The sequence below is a fragment of the Castor canadensis genome, chromosome 5, assembly GCF_047511655.1.
Source record: "Castor canadensis chromosome 5, mCasCan1.hap1v2, whole genome shotgun sequence".
NCBI classification, from domain to species: Eukaryota; Metazoa; Chordata; class Mammalia; order Rodentia; family Castoridae; genus Castor; species Castor canadensis.
Window position 1 is genome coordinate 140,310,347 of NC_133390.1, and position 21,071 is coordinate 140,331,417.

At 37.7% G+C, this 21,071-nt stretch overlaps 1 protein-coding gene across 1 annotated transcript; it reads right to left on the reverse strand.

The window, feature by feature from the left end:
* Positions 1–1,287: 1,287 nt before the first annotated feature.
* Snrpb2 (small nuclear ribonucleoprotein polypeptide B2) lies at positions 1,288–12,179 on the reverse strand. The gene is made up of 7 exons (XM_020176987.2): positions 12,022–12,179; positions 10,417–10,505; positions 8,316–8,488; positions 4,579–4,719; positions 3,752–3,802; positions 2,271–2,359; positions 1,288–1,667 (listed from the first exon to the last, which is right to left on the reverse strand). The coding sequence occupies exons 2-7, from the start codon at positions 10,478–10,480 to the stop codon at positions 1,508–1,510; spliced, it is 678 nt and encodes a 225-aa protein (XP_020032576.1). The 5' UTR covers positions 10,481–10,505; positions 12,022–12,179; the 3' UTR covers positions 1,288–1,507.
* Positions 12,180–21,071: the final 8,892 nt, after the last annotated feature.

The window sequence follows — 21,071 nt, forward strand, 5'->3', positions numbered from 1 at the left end:
AGAAAAACTTAATAATATGGGATCATTACTTTCTGATTTTGATAGTGGTATGGGGGTTATGTGGGAGAGTGGCCTTTCACTTAGGAAATATACACTCAAGTATTAAGGGGTAAAAGGGAATTAAGTGAACATACTGTCAAAATGATTCCACAGTGTGGGCAACTGGATAATCTTAAAATGTTTATCAGAGTTCTGTATACTACAGCCATTTTTATAAACTGGAAATTGTACCAAAATTCACAAAAAACAAATCAAAACTTAACAGTACAACCACACAGACTTGAATGTGAATGTCTGTATGTTCAAAGCCATTTCATTCCCAATAGCCTCAAATAGGAAACAAATGCCCATCTATTGAGGCAATAAACTGCGGATACATACACTAATACAAATGAGTCCTGTTTACAGTAAAATTTACCTGCTTAAGTGTTCGATTTGATGAGTTTTGGCAATTGTATAAGTCATATAGTAATCAAAATCAAGATACTTGCTGGGTGTCAAATGCTTGCAGCCTACAATCCTACTTACTTGGGAGTCTGAGATAGGGAGGATCATGGTTTGAGACCAGCCTAGGCAAAAAGTTTGCAAGACCCCCATCTCAACCAATAGCTGGGTGCAGAGGTGCACAACTGTCATCCCAGCCAGGGCCAGTGGGAAGCTTAAAATAGGAGGATTAAGGTCAGGACCAGCCTGGACAAAAAATGAGACCCTTATCTCAAAATTAACCAGAGTAAAAAGGGCTGAAAGCATAGCTCAAGCAGTAGAACTCCTGCCTAGCCAGTGCAAAGCCCTGAATTCAAGCCCTAGTACCACTCCCACACTCCCCTCAAAAACCAGAGCATTCCATCACTCCAGTAAATTTCCTTGTGTCTTTTTGCAAACTATTCCCCCCACCTTTTGACCTAGGCAATCATTCATCTGCTTCCTAGGCAATCATTCATCTGCTTCCTATCACAATAGTTTTCTCAGTTTGGATGAATTTTGCTGAATGTGAATTATAACTCAATTAAAAAATTTCAAAGTGTAAGTTCTTAAAAAACCTAGACTATCCACTCTTATACTCCCTCTCCCTCCCAGTTATCCACCCTGGCCTTTCTATTTCCTCTAATACAGATGTTTCAATCAGTATAAGTTGTTTACTAGTTACTGTGATCTAATTCTAACTTTTGTTAAAATGCTCAATGTTGCTGAAAACCTTTTATTGCAGTTTTATATACCGTAAGATGTCTCCTATACTAGAATAGGCATTTGATGATAGGGCAATCAGCCAATAAACAAGGCTTTAACTATACAGAATACAAATAAAAGTTTATTGTACAAAACTAAGGCTTTTACATTTCATAGTTCACTAAGGCTAAAGAAAGACTAGATTTTATAAAGTACTTCACAAAAAATTCACTTTCACTTCTTTCCCACCTCCAACATTAAAATGACCTGACCAAATGTTGCCAAAAGAGACACTATAAATAATGTCAGCCAAGTCCTTTAAAGATGACTATCCCAAATGTTATTTCTTGGCATAGGTGATCTTCATAGCATGGGATGGTGTGATCTTAAAACCTTGTAATGCATCTCTGGCAGCTCCAGCCTGTCCATCATTTTCAAATTCAACAAAAGCAATGTCATGCCTCCCAGGTACCAGACGTACTTCCTTGAACCCAGGGAACCTGTTAAAGAACAAAAGCTTCAACAAAATTGGAGAAAAAGGCAGAACAGGTTCTGCCTAGAAGTGGGGGGGGGGGGGGGGAACAGAGGAGGCTTGTGGGGGGAGGCAGGGGGGAGAAATGGCCCAAACAATGTATGCACATGTGAATGAAAAACAAAAAAAAAAAGAATAAAAGCAATTCATTTGTACATGCAAATGCACAAAAGTCTGCTTTGTGTTTAAATATGCCAAACAACTTCCAGACACTGATCCAAGAAAAGTAATCAAATGCCACTAAGAATCCTAAGTAGGATGGAAGTGTCTAAAATATAATTAATACTATGAAAGAAATGCAAGAATCTACACTAATTCCATTTTTGTCATTATATCAAAGTTTTGTGTTCTGTTTTATTCATCAATTAGAACTAATAATTTGAACAAAGGAAATTTAGATTTCTTTGCAGAATCTGTAGACTAGCTTCAATTCATGATTAATAACAGACCAAAACAATGAACCTCTAAGGAATGAGTGCTGTGGGCTGACAAATGTATTCAAACCCATGGAAGTGCTATTTGTCCTGTTGAGAGGTTTGTGGAAACAGACTTGCTTATGAAAAAAACTTACTGATTAAACAGCATGGATAACATCATCTCATTTGTTTCTTCTGGTAAGTTATTAAGGAATAAAATGTAGTTTGGAGGGTAATCAGGAACCTGTTTTTTTTTTTTTTTTTAAAAAAAAAAAAAAGCAAAGTTAGCTTGCTATATAGACCTGTGAAATCTTGTAACACCAAACACAAAAGCTGAAGAACAATGCCACCAGAGAAACAAATACAAACCTAACAGCAGCAAGCAAGGCAGACATTCAACTCAAGATACTCCAAATTTGGAAGATTACGATCTTATTAAAGGTTCTAAAAATTTTAACATTATTTATGGCTTAAGCATCTAGGGACCAGTCATGATTGGAGGGTTTTGTTGCATGAAGTATATATATGAAAGATTCCAATGAAACTAGAGAAGGCAGCAATGTCACCCCTCCTCAGCTAGTCACCCTATTCAGGTAACACTCAGGTACTTGATGTCTCTACATTATTTTTTACTATCTGCATGTAAGAAATTTCAAAACTAGAAAGATTACCACTGAGAATCATTACTTGGATGACTTTTAATTTACTTTAGCAAGTAAATGAGATTATGTACAATATCTAGTAATACATAAAGAAATAGTAACAAGCATAATATTAGACACTGAACTATTTGATACCCTACCCTGAGACCAGGAAAAGGTTCTGTATATAGGAGTCTCTTCAGACCAGTTTCATGGAAAAAAAAAATCTAGTGTAAAAAACAATTAATTAGTGAACAGCTCAAGGCTTAGAGAATTAAGTGCTGGCACTTGTAAACCAGACTATAAATGCTGGAAGAGTTCAAAGAATGGAAGGAGGTATCAAAAGAAAATGCAAATAACTTAATATCAGAGGAGGAAAAATCTCAGTGGTACAGAGAATTATCTGGATTTAAGGATCATTCCAGACTGGTATCCCAGGAAAACCATTAGTACATAATTGAAGCTTTCTATTTGAAGCATTTACTGGGAGATTTGGTATGAGTTTCTAAAACATTTATGCAGGAGGCTTAAAAAATAATATGCTAAAGTATATTTGTGCTGAGGAAGTGAGAGCAAGGCTTATTATAAAATAATGCTGCCCAAAGAGAATCTGCGAGAAGATCTGGTACAGTACTCCAGCTACCTGGAATGGACAAAGTGCCTCATCTTACCAGTTACCTCGGAAGCCCTAATTATACACTGAGGAGAAAACAAAAATGCTTGAAAGCCTTCATGGAATTTCAAACCTGTCATTTTGGCTTGTCACTGATTCATTATGGGAAACAAGGAATAAAGACAGATTTTGTTTTCTTCTTCTAAAGAAATTTAAATGTTTTGAGGCATGAGTTCCTTACATTGAAGTAGTATAGAACTTAACCTATTATGTCTAGCAGATAGAGTCATTTTGCTTTTGGAGACATGCAAGTTGTTTTATATTACTGCTATAATTTTTATGATTTTATTTTAAAGTAAGCACCACATGGAAAAAGTATTACCTGAGGATTGGGTGTTGAATTTCCTTGGGTATTAGCTGAATTTAGTGTTCCCTAACCAAAAGAAATAGGAAAACAGTCAAAATTTCCATTCCACCAAAAAAAGGCAAACAGGTATTTATAAGTACTGTATAAAAACATCAATTTAACAAGATTACTTATTTCATTTAATTTTAAAGAATCTGTACCTTAATTTACTCAAATACTTATACATTCACTTAACTTGTTGGTTATTTCCTGAAAATTCTATCCTATATTCTGGAGACTATATCATAAAGATTAACCTCTGAGCTTTAAAATCATGGAGAAATCTTTAAGAGAAAAATAAGGACCAGTCTTACTTGTTTCCCCAACAACTACATATAAGCATTAGACATAGCAAATGGATTTCTAACCACTTTTAATCTAGAAGCAGCTCTTTGGATGATAATATAAATTTTATCTAGTATTTTAAATTAGATTTTATATTTCTGAACTGTTCAAAGAAAGAAGCTTTGGATGGACTGCTCATGATTAAAGATAGTTACCTACAGTATTATTTATAGGCAGCAAACTTGGTATTAACACATTTTAGAGAAATATGGAATTAAAATGCCATGCAAATTAGAATAAAACTTATACAAATCTCCACGGAAAGTTTTATATTTTAATTTGTTGCTTAATACAAATACTGGAATTTTAGAACTTAATCACTCCAAGTTCTTGTAATTTCACCTTTTAAACATACGTATATGCAACAATACATTCCTTAAAGATCTCTCCTGTATAAGACAGGTACCCATCAAGTTTTAACACCAAAAAAAAAAAAAAAGAACCTATACCTGTCTTACCTGACCAGGCTTTTTGTTTGCAGTTGTTGCAGTCTGCTCCACAGCTTTAGCTTTTTTCTTCTCTTTTTTCTTTTCTTTGTCAGCAAAAGTACCACGCATTTTAGATATAATATCAGAATCTGTTTTTGCATACTGGATTCGCTGTTTTAAGTAATTGGAAACAAGTTGCTTAGTTATGCTAAAGGTGTTTATGCTAATCATTAAGGTTTCAAATTCTATTACACAAATACACTACAAGCTAATTTTAAAGACATCCCTAAGGGTGTGAAGACACTTAGTGCACTAAGTGCCAAATGGAAATAAATTGTGACCTATGAGTCACAACTAAGATAAAGTATATTCAACTGTGTCTATTAAAAGAAAAACCATACATTTTCATATGAGAAAAAGACTGTACCACAGTCCTTCTCTCCATTTCATAATAGAAAAAAACAAAAACAAAACAACAAAAAAATACCATACACATCGGAAATTTCTATGCCTCTTACCAGACTCCCAGTACAAGGGTCAACATGTGTCAACTGGCTGTGGAAATTGTTACTTCTAAGATTAAAGTACTGAAGACTGGAAATGACTTGCCTTTTAATCTATCATTTTTAAATGAAATGATTCTAACAACATAAATGTTAAAATACCTTGAAAAGAAACAAAAAGACAGCATCCTACCTAGTGCAAAGGGACTACCTGCTTATTCTTACTATGCCAGAGCCAGAAGGCTGTGAGAACAGAGAAGCATTCAAAAACACTGGCTTCTCATCAACTAGTGTGCAACCCTACCACCCAAAGAACTTTTAAAGGTGAGGTTCTGACACAGCAGGTCTGGATAAAGTCTGAGTTTCTGTACTTTCGATAAGCACAAAGGAGACGGTGATGTTCCAGTCATGGAGATCAACCTTGAGGAAGGTTGTCATAGCCTCAAGCATCACTACTTAGCTAAATTCAACACTGATGAACAGTCCAAATATTTCTGCCAATTAAGTTAAATCTAGGGTGTGACTATCTGCAAACTGAAATTTCCATTTCAAGCACTTCTTTCAAGAGCTAAAAGAGTGTCCACCTCTTTGATTATATCAAAATACAATAGCCCTACAAATTACTGTCAAATTGACTCCTATAGCAAGAACTTGATCTTGGTCTAAAGAGAACAATAGGCATTTAAAGTAATGTGGATCAGAAGGCAGGGAATTTATTAAAACCAAGAGCAATTCTTTCTTTCCTCTACTTCAGCTTGAAACAAAACATACCAGGGAAACAAGAGGATGCTTTCCTAGCACTGCACCTCAGGTCTTTCCCAGCTTCTGTGGTCAGCTCAACCACAGCAGTTCTAAGTGCACACATCATGACAAGCAGCTCTGAAAACCACCCTGAAAAACTAACCCAAGGAGACAGGGTGATGGCTCAGACTAAATTCTGACTTCTTCACAAGAAGTTTCTCCCATCTCCCTTGGATCTTCAATCTTGTCTCTGACTTGAAAAGACCCTGGGTGACCTGATTTGTCCATCCTTATGTCAGTAACCTGTGAAAATATCTAATCTCACAACAGCTCTTAGCTAACTGGTCTAGACTAGTGGTTTTCAACCATGAGTGAGTTCACCTGCCAGAGACACAGCTGGCCCTACTGGTTGTCATGCTTCTGGCAGCTAGTGAGTAGAGGCCAAAATGCTGCTAAATACCCCACAATGAACACAAACACCCTCTAAAATAAAGAAATTATTCCATTCAAAACATCAAAAGTGCCACTGTTGAGAAACTGTGGTCTAGACTAAATAGTCAAAAAAGATAAAAATGTAGACAGAGAAGGGTTCTTGACAGAGGCCCTTAGGTTCTACTTCACCCAGGTATTTTTTGCATTAAGTAAGCAAATGTCCATGAATCACAGATAACAATTTGCTCTGAGTTACAAGTAAGAGCAAATTTCCTTCGTTTCTGATCTGGTATGTTGGAGTTACAACAGAAGAGCAACTAAAAGCACTTAAATTCAAACAAGACAGCTCAAAGGATTTTATTTGTCCTCTTCCAGGATGCTGGAGATTTTGCAACCTTCCTAAAAGCAGAGTATGAACCTCCAAAGTACCATAAATAATAAATTAACTTTTCAAATATAAAATTAGACCAACAGACTTTTTCCACTGATTTTAAATGAGTTGGCAAGGTAAGGCTGGTGCCAAACAGGGCAAACAATTTCTACCTTTTCTGTACCTAAGTAACAGGCATATGCAAATATGTTATCTCAACTCACCAAAATGACCAAAAACCTAATCTTACGCTCCTGCCAATTGAGATCTCAATTATACTTCTTCATACTACCAAGAAAGACCAGTTGTTTCAGGAAATGTCAATTAACTGAAACTCAGGAAACAGTATAGTACAGAACAGGGAACCCAACTATTGCTGTTGGCCAACACTACCACAACCACATCCATCCATTTACATACAATCTGTGCTGCTTTTCCTGCTATAAATGCAGAGCAGAATGAGTACTTTCAACAGAGATCTTCTGGCTAAAAAGTTTACAGTATTTATTATCTGATACTTTATGGAAAGCTTATTGACTCCTGGATATACATGTTAGGAAAAAATAACAATACTAGGTACTAGATTACTTTTCAAGTCCTGATGCTGCCACTAGTTATATGAAAATAACCTGGACAAAAACCTATCTGTACCTGATTTCTTCATCTATGAAATGAAGGGACTGCACCAGTGGTCTGCACTCCAATTTTGGGCCAAATCCAGCTCATGGTCTGTGTATGTACAGCCTGTGAGTTAAGAAGTTTTTTTTTATGTAATTTTAATGGGTTATTTAAAAATACACATAAAAGAATAGGTATCAGAAATGTATTTGTCCAGTTCTTGGGAGTTTTTGCTGATACCTGAATTAGGCCCCAAAAAAAAAAAAAAAAAAAAAAATCCAACCTGCTCTTAGAAGTGGTAAAACTCACCACAGGCCTGTTAATGGCAGAACCAGAATAAGGACCCAGATTCTCTAAACCTGAAGCCTTGCTTTTCTCTCTAAGATCCCTTCAAATCACATTCCAATCCCAAAAGAAAACCAGTTTGAAATTAATCTCAATGCATAGTGTATTCACTCATACATGGAGGGCCCTTATGTTATGCTCTGTTTTCACCTCTCTCAAATTCTCTGACTTACACTGGGCCTCCTAATTGAGTTACCTCCTTCCCTCTGACTCTCCCACCATCTAATCTCCAGCCAGCAGCTAGAAGTCAATCTGTCACTCCTGAGTTTAAAATTCTTCTTGAATAACTATTTCATTTCCATTCATGCTATTCATAAAACCTGTAAGATTAAATTTAGAACTTTCCCTTAGGTTATTACTTTACCAAGACTGCATAAATTAGGATATTCAGTATTTCCTATAGTATTTGCTGAAACTTCAGCCTGAATTTCCTTTTGACCCATAATTTTTGTTATATGTTGTTTTACAAGTTTACAGAGATTTCTTTTTAACTTCTTTGGGTTATTATTAATTTCTAGTATTTTAAAGATTAGAATCTTGCCTACACTGCAATCATTTTTAAATGCTGTATGTCTCAACTGATATAAATGCAGCTCTATTAGTGTATTTCTACAAAAATACATATATAAAATAACCTCAAACTTCTTCTAACACACATAAATAAAAGCAGAAAGCAACAGCCCTAGTCTCAAGTCTGTACTTACAAATTTATTGTACCATTAATAGTAATCAAGGTAGAAATAACAGAATTGACTCACCATTGGTTTACCATAAAATGGGAATCCTTGTAACTGTCTCAAAGCATTTGTGGAAGAGCCCAGTTCCTTAAATATAACAAAGGCCTGCCCTCTCATCTTCATGGTCTTTAAAGCCACAATATCTACCACATGCCCAAACTGAGAAAACAGGGCATACAGGGATCTCTTCAATTCTGTTCAAATAAGAGGAAAAATAAGTTTTGAATGAAACAATGACTAAAATGACACCGCAGTGAGTGCCCCCCCCATTCATTTACTTACAGCTAATTTAAAAAGTTATGTGAAACCATTATAAGTAAAACAGATTCAATACATAGTCAGTCCTTACCTATTCTTATTTTTCAAGACCTTTACAATGCTTTCATGAAATTATATAAACCATTATCTCAGGCACTAAGAAAGACGAGTAGATACTTATATCTTGGTCAAATTCACCCCCTCCATCATTCTCCTTTATTCCCCCTTCCTTTTCTTAGAACAGTTTCAACAGGTCTCATTTTTCCACTATCATATATGAGTACATACTATTTCCAACAGATTCACCCTCCTTCACCCTTTCCCTATATCTTCTCCCCTCCCACTGGTACAACTGCCAGACAGGACTCATTTTGCCTTCCTGTCCTTCATTTCTGAAAATAGCTACACAGGGAGTTTCATTAGGTGATTAAGTTTCAACATGACTTTTGGTAGGACCATTCAAACCACAGCTCTAGCTTTTATGAATATGTTTCCTGTATCTTTATGAATCTTAGAGGCACACGAATCTCTTCAGTCAGGCTGCCCAATATTTATGGGCTCGGGGAAGGAATACAAATGGAGGCCCACATACCATATGACCAAACATTTAAATACAAACCAAGGTAACACGCTGGTACATAGATGATGCTGGATCTTTCTACCTGGATGAACATATTTTTATGATAATCTGGAAGCCAGGTTCCAATTACAAGCCACAGGGTGACTACCCAGAACCGGTTTGCCCTCTCTTCCCCATGCCTTCAAGGAACTTGAACAGGGCTTCCTGTGCAAGAAACTCATAGAAAAATTTGGAGCAGGCTCTATACATCAACTCAAGGCCATTTGATCAGGAAAAGTCTGGATACAGGGGAAATGTGGAGCATGGGCTACAAAGGAGCAGGGAGGTGTTGGGTGAACCCATCCTTTGGCCTCATTTTTCCACCCAGTTGAGGGTCAGAGCAAAAACCCCAATGTGTAGGACCCCTCCTGCTGGCCTATAGGCAGGAGATACTACATATGGGTCCCAATAGCAAATTCAAAGAAACATCCTTCAAACAGCTAATCTTAGCTTTTATATTCAATTCCAGTCCTTGCCTAGGTTCCAAAATGTAGCTTAAATCCCAACAATAATTCTTTAATCCTTTTTTCTACCCAATTTTCTACCACCGCATACTGCTCCAAAGCCCCATTAACTATACAGGCCCTAATTAAAAAAGGTTATTTCTCCCCTCAACAGTCAGCTGAATCTCCTTCCCCTACTCCCAGCCTCCTTCTTCCCTCTTTCCTTTCTCCTTTGCCACCTCACTTCCCTTTTCTCTCCTAGTGTTTTATTATGTGATCCCATGTAGCTTTCCTTAAGAAAAATTCCTTCCTCCTCTTTCATCTCAGGTTGCAGTCATCCTCCCACTTTGCACTATAGATATTTTTAAATAAGGAAGAGAGGAATTAGTTAGGGATGAGTGTGGGGATGGAGTGTTAATAGAAGTTGAGCGGTGAAGCATGTATTCTCTGAGGTAGGAGGTTGGGTAGGAGGTTGGATGACGTAGAGAATGAAAGAGAAATAAGTCCAACTTCCTTGGCTGGAACCTAAAAAGGAACCTGGAAATAAGACTCAGGTAGCCTTCAAATAAGTTAAATATAATTTCTTTTCTTTGGGGAAAGTATACACTGCAAACCTAATTTATAGAATTAAAATTCAGAGAGTTCATTTAAAATATGACTTGAGAAATACATTTGTTTTTCCTGCTCAATATAAAAAAAAAGAAAAGAGAGATGAGTAATGAGACATTATGGAACAGTACAATTCCTAAGAGAGTAGTGAATAAAAATAAAGCTGTGAACAGATATTCTAAAAAGCACATACCTTCTTTTTTAATTTTGTCATTCATATTGTTGATATAAATTGTATGATTTGGTCTGATATCCATGTTTGGGTCAAATTCTTCAAAAACCCTAAAGAAACAATAAATAATCTGTTATTATCAGGGAGAGCTAAAACATACTGGAGTGTGACATAAGGACATTAAGACAACTTGTTAGTTCTTCAGATCTCTTTCAATCCCAATGTTAGTTGACAACAGACATTAATTCCTCCCTTGCACTTACTAGACCTCCTTTGCAGACAAAAGGTGAACAGTTCTCAGGCTCAAAACTTGGTAGAAAACCAATATATAACCAGACTTTAATAACATCATTTTATTCAAGATAATACTTTTATCTTTACCCTCCACTTTTTGACAGTTGATACTGTCTTTCCATCTGCCTAATGAAATAACTTTTCTTTTTCAATGTAATTATTTAAAAATATAAATATGAAAATGAAATCAGCAAAAATACACCCAGTAAAAATCATTATGATAGAACATTAATGAAGTTTGCAGTGTACTTCATGGATATACTTACAAAGCACTTTTATACCTATTTTCTAATTTGTACACATTATCACCAAAGATGATTTCAAGGTAGGCACTCAGAGAAAAAAGTGTTGCATCATGGTAGAACTTGGATTCTAGTACCAATGAGATCTGAGTTTAAACACTGTCTATACTCTTTACTAGCTACCTCAATGAGGAAAAGTCCCTTGTCTCCCTCTCATCTATAAAATGGGTACAGCACCTATTCAAAACAATTCAGAAGACTAAATACAACAAAGACCTGACAGTGCTTGCATCATGACAAGCAGCTAAAGTGACCACAGTCAACAGAACAAGTTAAGGAACAATTTGCCTATGGCACACAGCTAAGAGGCAGTAGGGCTGGAATTCAACCCGTGCCTTCTTTTCTCGTGTACTTTCCTTCACACCCACCGCAATATTTCAGTCATACTTTACACTGTTTCATATTCACATTTTACATAGTCTGTGGCTGCAAATTGTGGACTTGCGTTATTTCCATACTGACAGTGCACCTACAAGACACGAACGGTATAGGATGACGCACAGAGGAGCCTAGCAGGGACTGTACTTGTGCAGGTAGGAGATGGAAGGTAACGCTTCTCCAAGACCAGCAGCTCCCCTAAATGGGTGGCTAGACAAGGGCCGGGGTTTCCAGGGAGAAACCGGAAGGAAATGACAAAGGTCGAAGCCAAGGCGGGAAAACCAGAGCAGACGCTCCCACAGCTTTCTCTGCGAGGCCTAACGATCGGCTGAATTAGTGCGGGGACACTCGGAAAAGTCCCCCAAACCCAAAAGGGAGCGCGGAAGGCACCTGAAAGTGCACAGTGCCCTATAGTCGGCCCGTACAGCAAAGGATTAACTACCCTTTCCTGCAGAGGCCAAGGCCCCCGTTTCGCCAGATGGCACAGTTGCTCAAACGGCGATTAATAAACCCCACCCAGACCCGCTGGGAACGAGGCTCCTTAAATACGGGTGGCCTAGCCAGTGGGGCGAGTCCCGTTAGGGCTCCATCCCTTTCTCGTCCCCAAGTCTTCCCCTCCGCGAACCCAGAGCCAGACGCGCCCAGACCCCACCTTTACGTCTCGTCAGCTCGGGTCCCACAGGAGAAAGTGGGCGCAGCGGCCGGGATAACAGCACCCGCAAAGTCCAGGGACTGCGCCCCAACAGAGGCCCGCGCCTTCTCAGTAAGGAGCACAAGCCGGAAGTGGAGCCCGGCACCGGAACAGCGCGACCGCGCTCCTCAGTCGAACGCCGAGTTCCGAGAAGCGGAACCCCGAGCCAATCGATGCCCCCCGGCCGCCGGCCCATCTTCTGCGCACGCGCAGACCTGGATGGCCCGTTACTGGGAAAAGGCAGGTCGAGTTGCTTGAGCTGTGGCTGGGAACCTGGGGCCACTCTATGAGGAAAAAAAAGTGATTGATTCCCCCTACTACTACCTTAAAAAGTTTACTCCACATAATGGTGGCTTCCACCTTTCCAAATTCTGTATAATTTCACAGGAGCAGTCTAGTGCTGACTATGGGGAAGGTGACCCTTCTATGGGCCACAGCAGAACCCAGTTTTGTTTTGTTTTGTTTTCCTTTGTTGTTTTGCTGGATTGGGGTACTTTGTGGCATTTACAAAGGTTCTTACAATGTATCAAATATATCATACTTGAATTCACCCCACTTCACCACTCTCCTTCATTCCCACTCCCCTGATTCCTGGAACAGTTTCAACAGGTATCATTTTGCATTTACATACATGTATACACATTATTTACACCATAATCCACCCCCCCCCAAGAACCTGTTCCACCCTCCTGTTTTCTAATTTTGTAGAAGAGAAAACATAAAAGATTTTTTAATGACGTTTTTTGCTATTTTGTTTTGAGATAAAGATAGCTACACAAGGAGTTTCTTTGTGTTTCCATGCACATATGCATTACAGCCCCAAATGGTTCATCTCCTCTAGTCCTCTTAATTCCTCCCTAGTCCCCTTCCCATTGTGGCCCTGACCAGTTTAAGATTTCTATATTCATTCCGTACAGGGAGCACATCAACCACATTCAAGTTCTTAGTTTCCTTCTCTTGCCTTATCCCTCCCTTAGTGTGACCGAATCCCATAATATTGCTGCATTTGTTTTAGGTCTATAATCCGCATATGAGAACGTGTGGCTTTTGGCCTTCTGACCTGACTAACTTCATTCATGATGATAGAACCCAGTTCTTTAGGACACCCAGTGCCCTTGCTCCCAGTTTCCTCCTGCATTCTGCTGGTTGGATCTTAGGGGCAACCCAGTTTGCAGCACCACAGCAGAGAATATTAGTGTCTGCCCATTCTCTCACCATGCACCAGAGTACCCAGTCATCAGGAAGATCATCTGCCTAAACTCACTCAAAACCCATTAATTCTCTAATGCTCTTTCCATGTTCTCTTCTCCCACAAAATGTCTAGGTTTTACTAGAGAAATTTAAGGAGTTAGTGTTTATGTCAAGACTAGTGGGAATTCAAAAAAAATTGTGCATATGTTCATTCATTCATCAAATGTGTGTAAGCATCACCTAAAATATGAAATGGTTTTAAACAGGCAAAGGTAATCTTACCGTGTATCCTCTCCTTAGCTAATCTCTCTGACCCTCACTTCATTCATCTGCAAAAATAGGCATCTTCATAGTGCCTCCTTCTGGTTATTGTAGGAATTAAATGAGCTAACTGTGAAGATATTAGCACATTGCCAGACTCAAAATAAATGGTTCATAAATGTTATTTCTAAATGCTAGTTATGACTCTGAAGGACATAGGGAAGAAGGGGAACAGGGAACAAATGCATTTGTTTTATCAGCTGAGGATTTTTATTTTAAAAGATCACCTAATGTTGCAGTTCAAAATTACATGTCTTAAGGATAGGGATTTTTGTCTGCTTTGTTCATCCATGTTTCCTTAGGAATTAGAAGAGTTAGTGATAGTCAATAAATATGAGTTGAAGGAAGGAAGGAAGCTTCATGGCAAGTTAGGCAACACTAAAACAAATGTGATATTTACGCACCTAAGTATAAGAAATAATGTTAAATAATCATAAAAAAGCATTCTTTTATTATGTGGTTATAAAAACTTAGAAGAAATATAAATGGTCTGTTTCAGTTAAAGAATCATGAGTGCACCCTTAACAAGTTAAGAGAATATAAAGTAAATATAAAATAATTTCTAAATAACAATGGGCAAGCTGCCCTGCCTATTAATATGTACATCTGAGCAATTAGTTGATTCTCTTTGATGAGAATGGCCGAAATAGTTTTCTGGAAATAAGCTATAATCTGACTGTGTTATATAAATGGATCTGGCCAAGGGTTCATAACTGTTGAAAGAGGATAATATATAATCATGTAAAGATACTCCATCTGGGAAGAAAATACCAGAGAACTAAAGAGGCCTAAAGATGGACTCATATCATGTTCCATTTATAACTGTATTATGGCTACTGTACATTACACTGTGAGAAGGAAGTCATCCAAGGACAACTCAGTGGCAATAGTCTACGTGCTCTTTTCCAGGTTCTTCTAAAAAGAGCCAGTGAATTTTCATGTCCTTGGGCTGTCATTCTGGGATTTCCTGAATGGTCCTTGGTTTTCTAAATGATTTTGAGAAACCACTAATTGAAATCAGGACTGGTAAGGATTGAAGGGGAGAGGGGAAGGCCTCTGGTCCTGTGAGATGCCTTGTATAGCCTGATTATGTAACTACACAGTTTTAAGGACATGATAGCACCCAATCTCTGATAATATGTACTGTAAAACAAGTAGCATTCCTCTATAACCCAATCCTCTACAACCTCTGTCCTCTAGCTGGTCAAACAGGGAATCATATGGCAAAATCTCAAGTTTTTAAAAAATAATAGAAGAGAAAATGTGTTTTCCTGGAGTTCTGCTCAGTTTAGACTCATATTTTCATTAGGCAACATGATTTAGTTTCCTGTGAAACAGATTTTTTTTTATCAAACTAAATCCAGAGGCAGTGCTGTAACTACCCTATCCAAGCTTCATGTATCTACTGATGATAGAATTTGCTTATTTCAGGGCTAGCAGAAAAATTACTGCAAGCGGTTGGGAATAAAATTGTATCAAGATGCCTAAATTATAAAGATAATAACTGAGTTGTCTCTTAGTGACTCCACATACACAAATATTTTCCTACCCTATCTGCACATGTTTTATGTTTCTCATTAAATTTCTTCAGTATCTTACTGCAGTGGTTTTGAGATGGGAACATGTTTAAAGGAAAATACATCATAAAACTATGGTGGATATATTGTGTCATATTTATGTTAGATGGAGCCATATTTATATTAGATGGCAATTTGTTTGTATCTTCTTTCTCTCCCCAGGTGGTGACTACATTAAGAAATTTATGTAGAGTGAAGTTATTTTCATAACAAGTATTAAACAATTCTAAGGATTATTATTGAGCACCAAATCAGGTTTACATTTTCCCAGCTGTTTGGAATTATGTTGGTTAAAACTTCCTAAAAAGCAACTCTCTTCCCCATTTAGGGAGGAAATAATTTTGTGCAATTAATTTCTTTTTACTTCACTTCATTCTTACTACTTTGTTCTTTATGGGCACATTCTTGTCTTTAGAGACAAAAATGAAAAAGAAACCAGAAATGACTATTACCTCTGATGCATACTACTGTGTTAATGTTAATAACGGCATGTCATTTATGTACACCAGAGTTTATACCCACTTCACAGAATGAGTAGACTCTGAAACAGGCTGTGACAATGTATGCATTCTATAAAGTTTGGAAATAGTAGTTTACCATTGATGATTTGATAACAGACCCAATGATATAAGAGGGGGAAATCAGAAATTCTTATGTTTTGGTATTGTAAAACATGCAATCTGTGCTTCTGCCCCTCTCAGAAGTGAACTAACGTAACATCACACATCTACCATTCGCTTGGAGACTAGAAAAATGAGAATCCAATCCCAAGAGACATTCCTAAGAAGCAAAATGTTACACAGATAAAAATCTTAAGTATAGCACATTTTTTCCCCTTTGATTCTCCACCATACATTTTTAAAATTCTTAAGTCCTATGACTATATGAAAGTCTGAATTAAAAATAATTTAAATTTTGGGCCCCAATAGTGTAATTTCAAATATGATTACTGACTTCATGAGCATATATCAGATGTCCCAATACAGTGCTCCCTAATTTTAATGTGCATAAGGTTCACCTAGAAATTTATCAAAATCAAATTTTGATTGGTAAGGCTGGGATAAGTCCTGAAAAGCTGCATTGATAGCTAGCTCCCAGGTAATGCTGATGCTGCTGGTCCTCCAACACACTTTGAATACCAAGATCCTAAGCATTTCCTCTCTAAGAGATTATCAGTTTTGTGCAATAGTTGGCTGTAGAGCCACAGAGATATATCAGATACAGAATACTATTGTCTTAACCTATTTCTGTTGCTATTTTAAAAAACACCTAAAATTAAGTAGTTTATGAAGAGTAGAAATTTATTTGACTCACTGTACTGGAGGCTGGGAAGTCTAAGAACATGACACCAGCATCAAATCAGCATCTGGTGAGGGCCTTCTTTTTGCATCACAACATGACAGAAGACAATATATGGTGAGATAGAGCAAGTGTGCCAGCGAGAGTTCACTTTTATAACAAAGCCACTACTGTGGTAATCAATTAATGCATTAATCCACCAGGGGATTAATCCAGAGGCCTCATAACCCAATAACCTGATGAAGGTCCCACCTGTCAATACTGCTGCACTGGAGACCAAGTATCCACATGAGTTTTAGAGGGGACAAACCCCACCCAAACCATAGCAATTATCTTCTTAAACACCCACACACTCCTGCACACACATACCAGCTATTTATTTCACTATCAGGGGCTACTTATCTGACAGTCCCCTTAGTTTTAACTGCCTTCTACTGACAGTTGGAAATAAATGTTAAGTAGGTGTAAGAAAGCCTAGAATTTTTGTTCCCTTTTAACAAGTGATTGCTTATTTGTAAGGCTCTGGGTCACTCTCTGTCTTGCAGTGGCCATTACAACAAAAATATTTCGGTTCTTGTTTTTTTTCCCCAGCTCACGGAGAACCTACACTACTCCACACCTTTTGAAAATCAGCATTGCTATGTACATTCTTTGACTAGTGAAGCATGAGAACATGAGGCATTCAGCAGCTTCTCACCAGTGGAGCTGGAACACAGATGGTGAGGAAGAAGGCAGAAGAACCAAGAGCCAATGTATAATTTGCCAGCTGCCCTGCTTTCTGCCTTTGTGATCTTGGAAACACTCCAAAATGGACCTCCTGTCAAGCACAGGTCCCTGAGTAACTACAATGAGTATAGGACACGCTCTTCTCCCTGCCACGTCGTCCATGGCCAAATTAATCAGGTACCATATGCAAGAAATAACAGAGATTTAGGAGATATTTGTTAATGTAGTATAGCCCAATTCATCCTGACTTTATATACTAACTGCAACTATCTGTGAGAAATAATTCTTAGAAAGTTCAAAGAGTTTATACAAGCTATTTCACAGATACAAAGTATTTTTGAGTACATAAGAGGTTATATGTTTGAGGTGACTAATGTCTTTTAAAGGGGAAACCAAAGAACTCAATACTACTAGAAAGTAACCTTTATCGAAAAATTTGCCCACATATTTATTGAGCACTTGTACAGATTCTTCTCTACTTATGCTGGTATTACAACCCATTATAAATTTATAAACCCATTATAAATTGAAAATTTTGCAAGCCAAAAAGCACTTAAGTCAGGCATGATGGCTCAAGTCTGTAATCTAGCTACCTGGGAGAGATCAGGAGAATAGTGGTTTGAGGTCAGCCTGGGCAAAAAGTTCACAAGACTCCATCTCAACCAATAGCTTGGAGTAATGTCATGCCTATCATTTCCAGTTATGCAGGGAAGCACAAACAGGAGAATCACTGTCCAGGCTTGCCTGGACATAAAATGAGACCCCATATCAAAAATAACCAAAGCAAAAAGGGCTGGCAGAGTGGCTCAAATAGTAGAGTGCCTGACTAGCAAGTTTGAGGCCCTGAGTTCAATGCCCAGTAATTTTTTTTTAAAGTATTTAATGCAAAGAACCTACTGAACATCATAGTTTAGCTTAGCCTAATTTAAATGGGCTCAAAACACATTAGCCTACAGTGAGGCAAAATCATAATAAAGTATTGAATATCTCATGTAATTTATTGAATACTGTGCTGAAAATGAGAAACAGAGTTGTATAGGTAATTCCTTACCATCATAAAATAAAAATTGTATAAAGCTGAACCACTATAAACAAGGAACTATCAGTAGAAGATTAACTATATAAGAAATTCTGTTAGGGCTGAGCTTAGATGAGAATCTATGGTCGGTAGCATTTTTGCCCATCTAAAGATTGGTTCTGAAGAAATAAAGAGATACCATGTTCACACTCTAATTTTAGATTGGTCAGAATCATCTTGCCATAAAAGCCCAGGATATGTATAAAACATTTCAGGCAAGATGTAAGCTCAAGAGACAGGTTGGATTCTTACCACAAAGGAGCTGAACAAAAAAATTCTGAAACTCCTAGTTTGAATTGCAGATTGTGTTCAGACAAGACAACCCTGAAAATTATTTCTGTCTAGAGAATCCAAAACAATTATGTAAATGTAGATGATATTTCCCATTCTATTTTGTTTAAGGTGAATGTGAGGCAGTTTAACTATTGTAGATTTCTATAATATCTACTTGCAGAAACATCATCACATGGGTTAATGAGTTTATTAAAATTAATGGTGATAAAATAAAAAATCGTGTTGTGTGTTATTGATATTGGAGCTCTCCCTTTAGTTATAATCTTTTTCCAGCTTTAATATGAAGCTACTTTCTGACCTTAAATGTTACTCAATTACTTCAGCTCCCAAAAGATATTAACATAAGTTATAATACATTTTGTCATTTCAGTAGAAGATTTTGAAATAAGACTGGTCAGTTTAGAAACCTGAAAGAAATTAGTTCTAAGTTATTTCCTCCTAACTGAAATTGCAATTGTCAGATTCTATTACAAGTGGCTAAGACTAGAGGAGTTTGTTCCTTCCTTCATTCAACTTAGGGTATCCCAGAAGTCTTTGTAAAGTGTTAAACTTTAAGTAGCCCAAGACTTTATCATACTAAGACTTTGAGGTATTGTTATTTTTATTGGTCACTTCCAACATAGCAAATCTTATATTAGCTGCTAGAGATATGAACACAAACAAGACAGACATAATGCCCACTGTCACAAGGCTTCTAATCTTATAGAGATGTCAGACCAGCAAGTAAATGTTTGTGAATTATGAATAACTACTATGGAAATGTTCCCATAATTAGTGCTGCATTACAGACTGCCCCCAAAACTTAATGGGTTAAAGCAACATCTCTTGGGTTATGTCTCATGGATCCAGTGGATCAGAAATTCAGTCCAGGTGTGGGTAGGTGGTTCTTTACTCCCCCTGGAATGAATGATGTCACTCAGTGAGACTCTGATGGTGGATGGGTTACTATAGAGGATCCAAACAACTTCACTCACAAGTTTGGTGGTAAGGATGGCTAGAAGATTGGGGCTGTTAGCCCCAATATGGTGGTCTCAGAATAGTTGAATTTTTGCATAGTGGCCAGGTACTCCCATATTAAGCATCTAGAGAAAAATTAAGTGGAAGCTTTGTAACTATTTGGGCCTAATTTGAGAAGTCACACAAAACGTTTAGCAAATTCTTTGATTTAAAGTGAGTTATGAAGCCAACCTACATTCAAGAGGAGATAAATTAGATTCCATTTAAAGATATGGGAATGGAAAATTTACACTGTAGATTGGAAAGGAGATATTATGGTAGAAGGAGAGATTTTGCAGAGATAAAGGAAGAGAATAAGGACAAGAACAAGGACAAAGAGGAGGACAGGAAGAAGAAACAGAAGAAGGAAGAGATCAATGTAGCTGGAACACAGAGGGTGAAGGATAAGGTTTTCTGAGATGAAGTTTCAGAGATCAGGTAGAAACTTGCAAGCCATATTAGGACATTTGAATGTACTACTAAGAGTAATAGAAATAGACTTTTAAGCAGAGAGGTAACATAACCTGATGCATTACATGGATCACTTGGTTTTTTTTTATGGTACTAGGACTTGAACACAAGGCCTCACACTTGCTAGGCAGGTGCTCTGCCACTTGAGTCACTCTTCCAGCCCTTTTTTATGATGGGTTTTTTTTAGAGAGAGTCTCAGGAACTATTTGCCCAGGGCTGGCTTTGAACCTTGATCCTCCTGATCTCTGCCTCCTGAGAGGCTAGGATTATAGGCATGAGCCACTGGCACCCGGCCTCTACATGGATCATTTGGAATGGATTGGAGGGGTCAAGTCTGGGCCAGTTAGCAAGTGATTACAGTGTCCAAGCTGGAGATGAGAGTGGACTGAGTCTATATGTCAGCAGAGAAGTAGACCGAAGTAGACAGATTAGAGTTGTCTTTAAAGCCATAATTAATAAGGGATGTGGAATGGATGAGGGTTGTGATCTATATGCATTACTGAGGTTGCTATATTAAACTACCAAAAACTGGATGCTTTGAAACAACAGAAATCTATATCCAAATAGTTCTGGAGGGTAGAAGTATAAGATAAAGGTGTCCACAAGGCTATACCCACTATGTGAACTATAGGGGAGAATCTGTGCCGTGCCTTTCTCTTGGTGTCAGGTTCTGGAAATCTTGGCATCTTTTGACTCCATCACTCTAATCTCTGCCTCTGTGCTTGTTTCAGTGTCTCTTCTCTTATGAGGATACCAGTCATATTGGATTAATGGTTCATCCTACTGCAGTATAATCTCATCTTAATTGCATCTGAAAGATCCTATTTCCTAATTAGATCTCATATACAGGTACCTATCTTTTTGTGGGGGACAATTCAACCTATAATATGAGTAAGGAATGATAATCAAGGATGCCTTTCTGGTTTCCAGGAGAAACACCTGGGGAATAGAACTGGATGCTATGGAAGCAAGAGGGAATCAAATCAGTAAATCAGTGTTTTACTTCAGATAGGTTAAGGGCGAGTTGACTGCAAGATGTTTAGGTAGAGTTGTCAAGC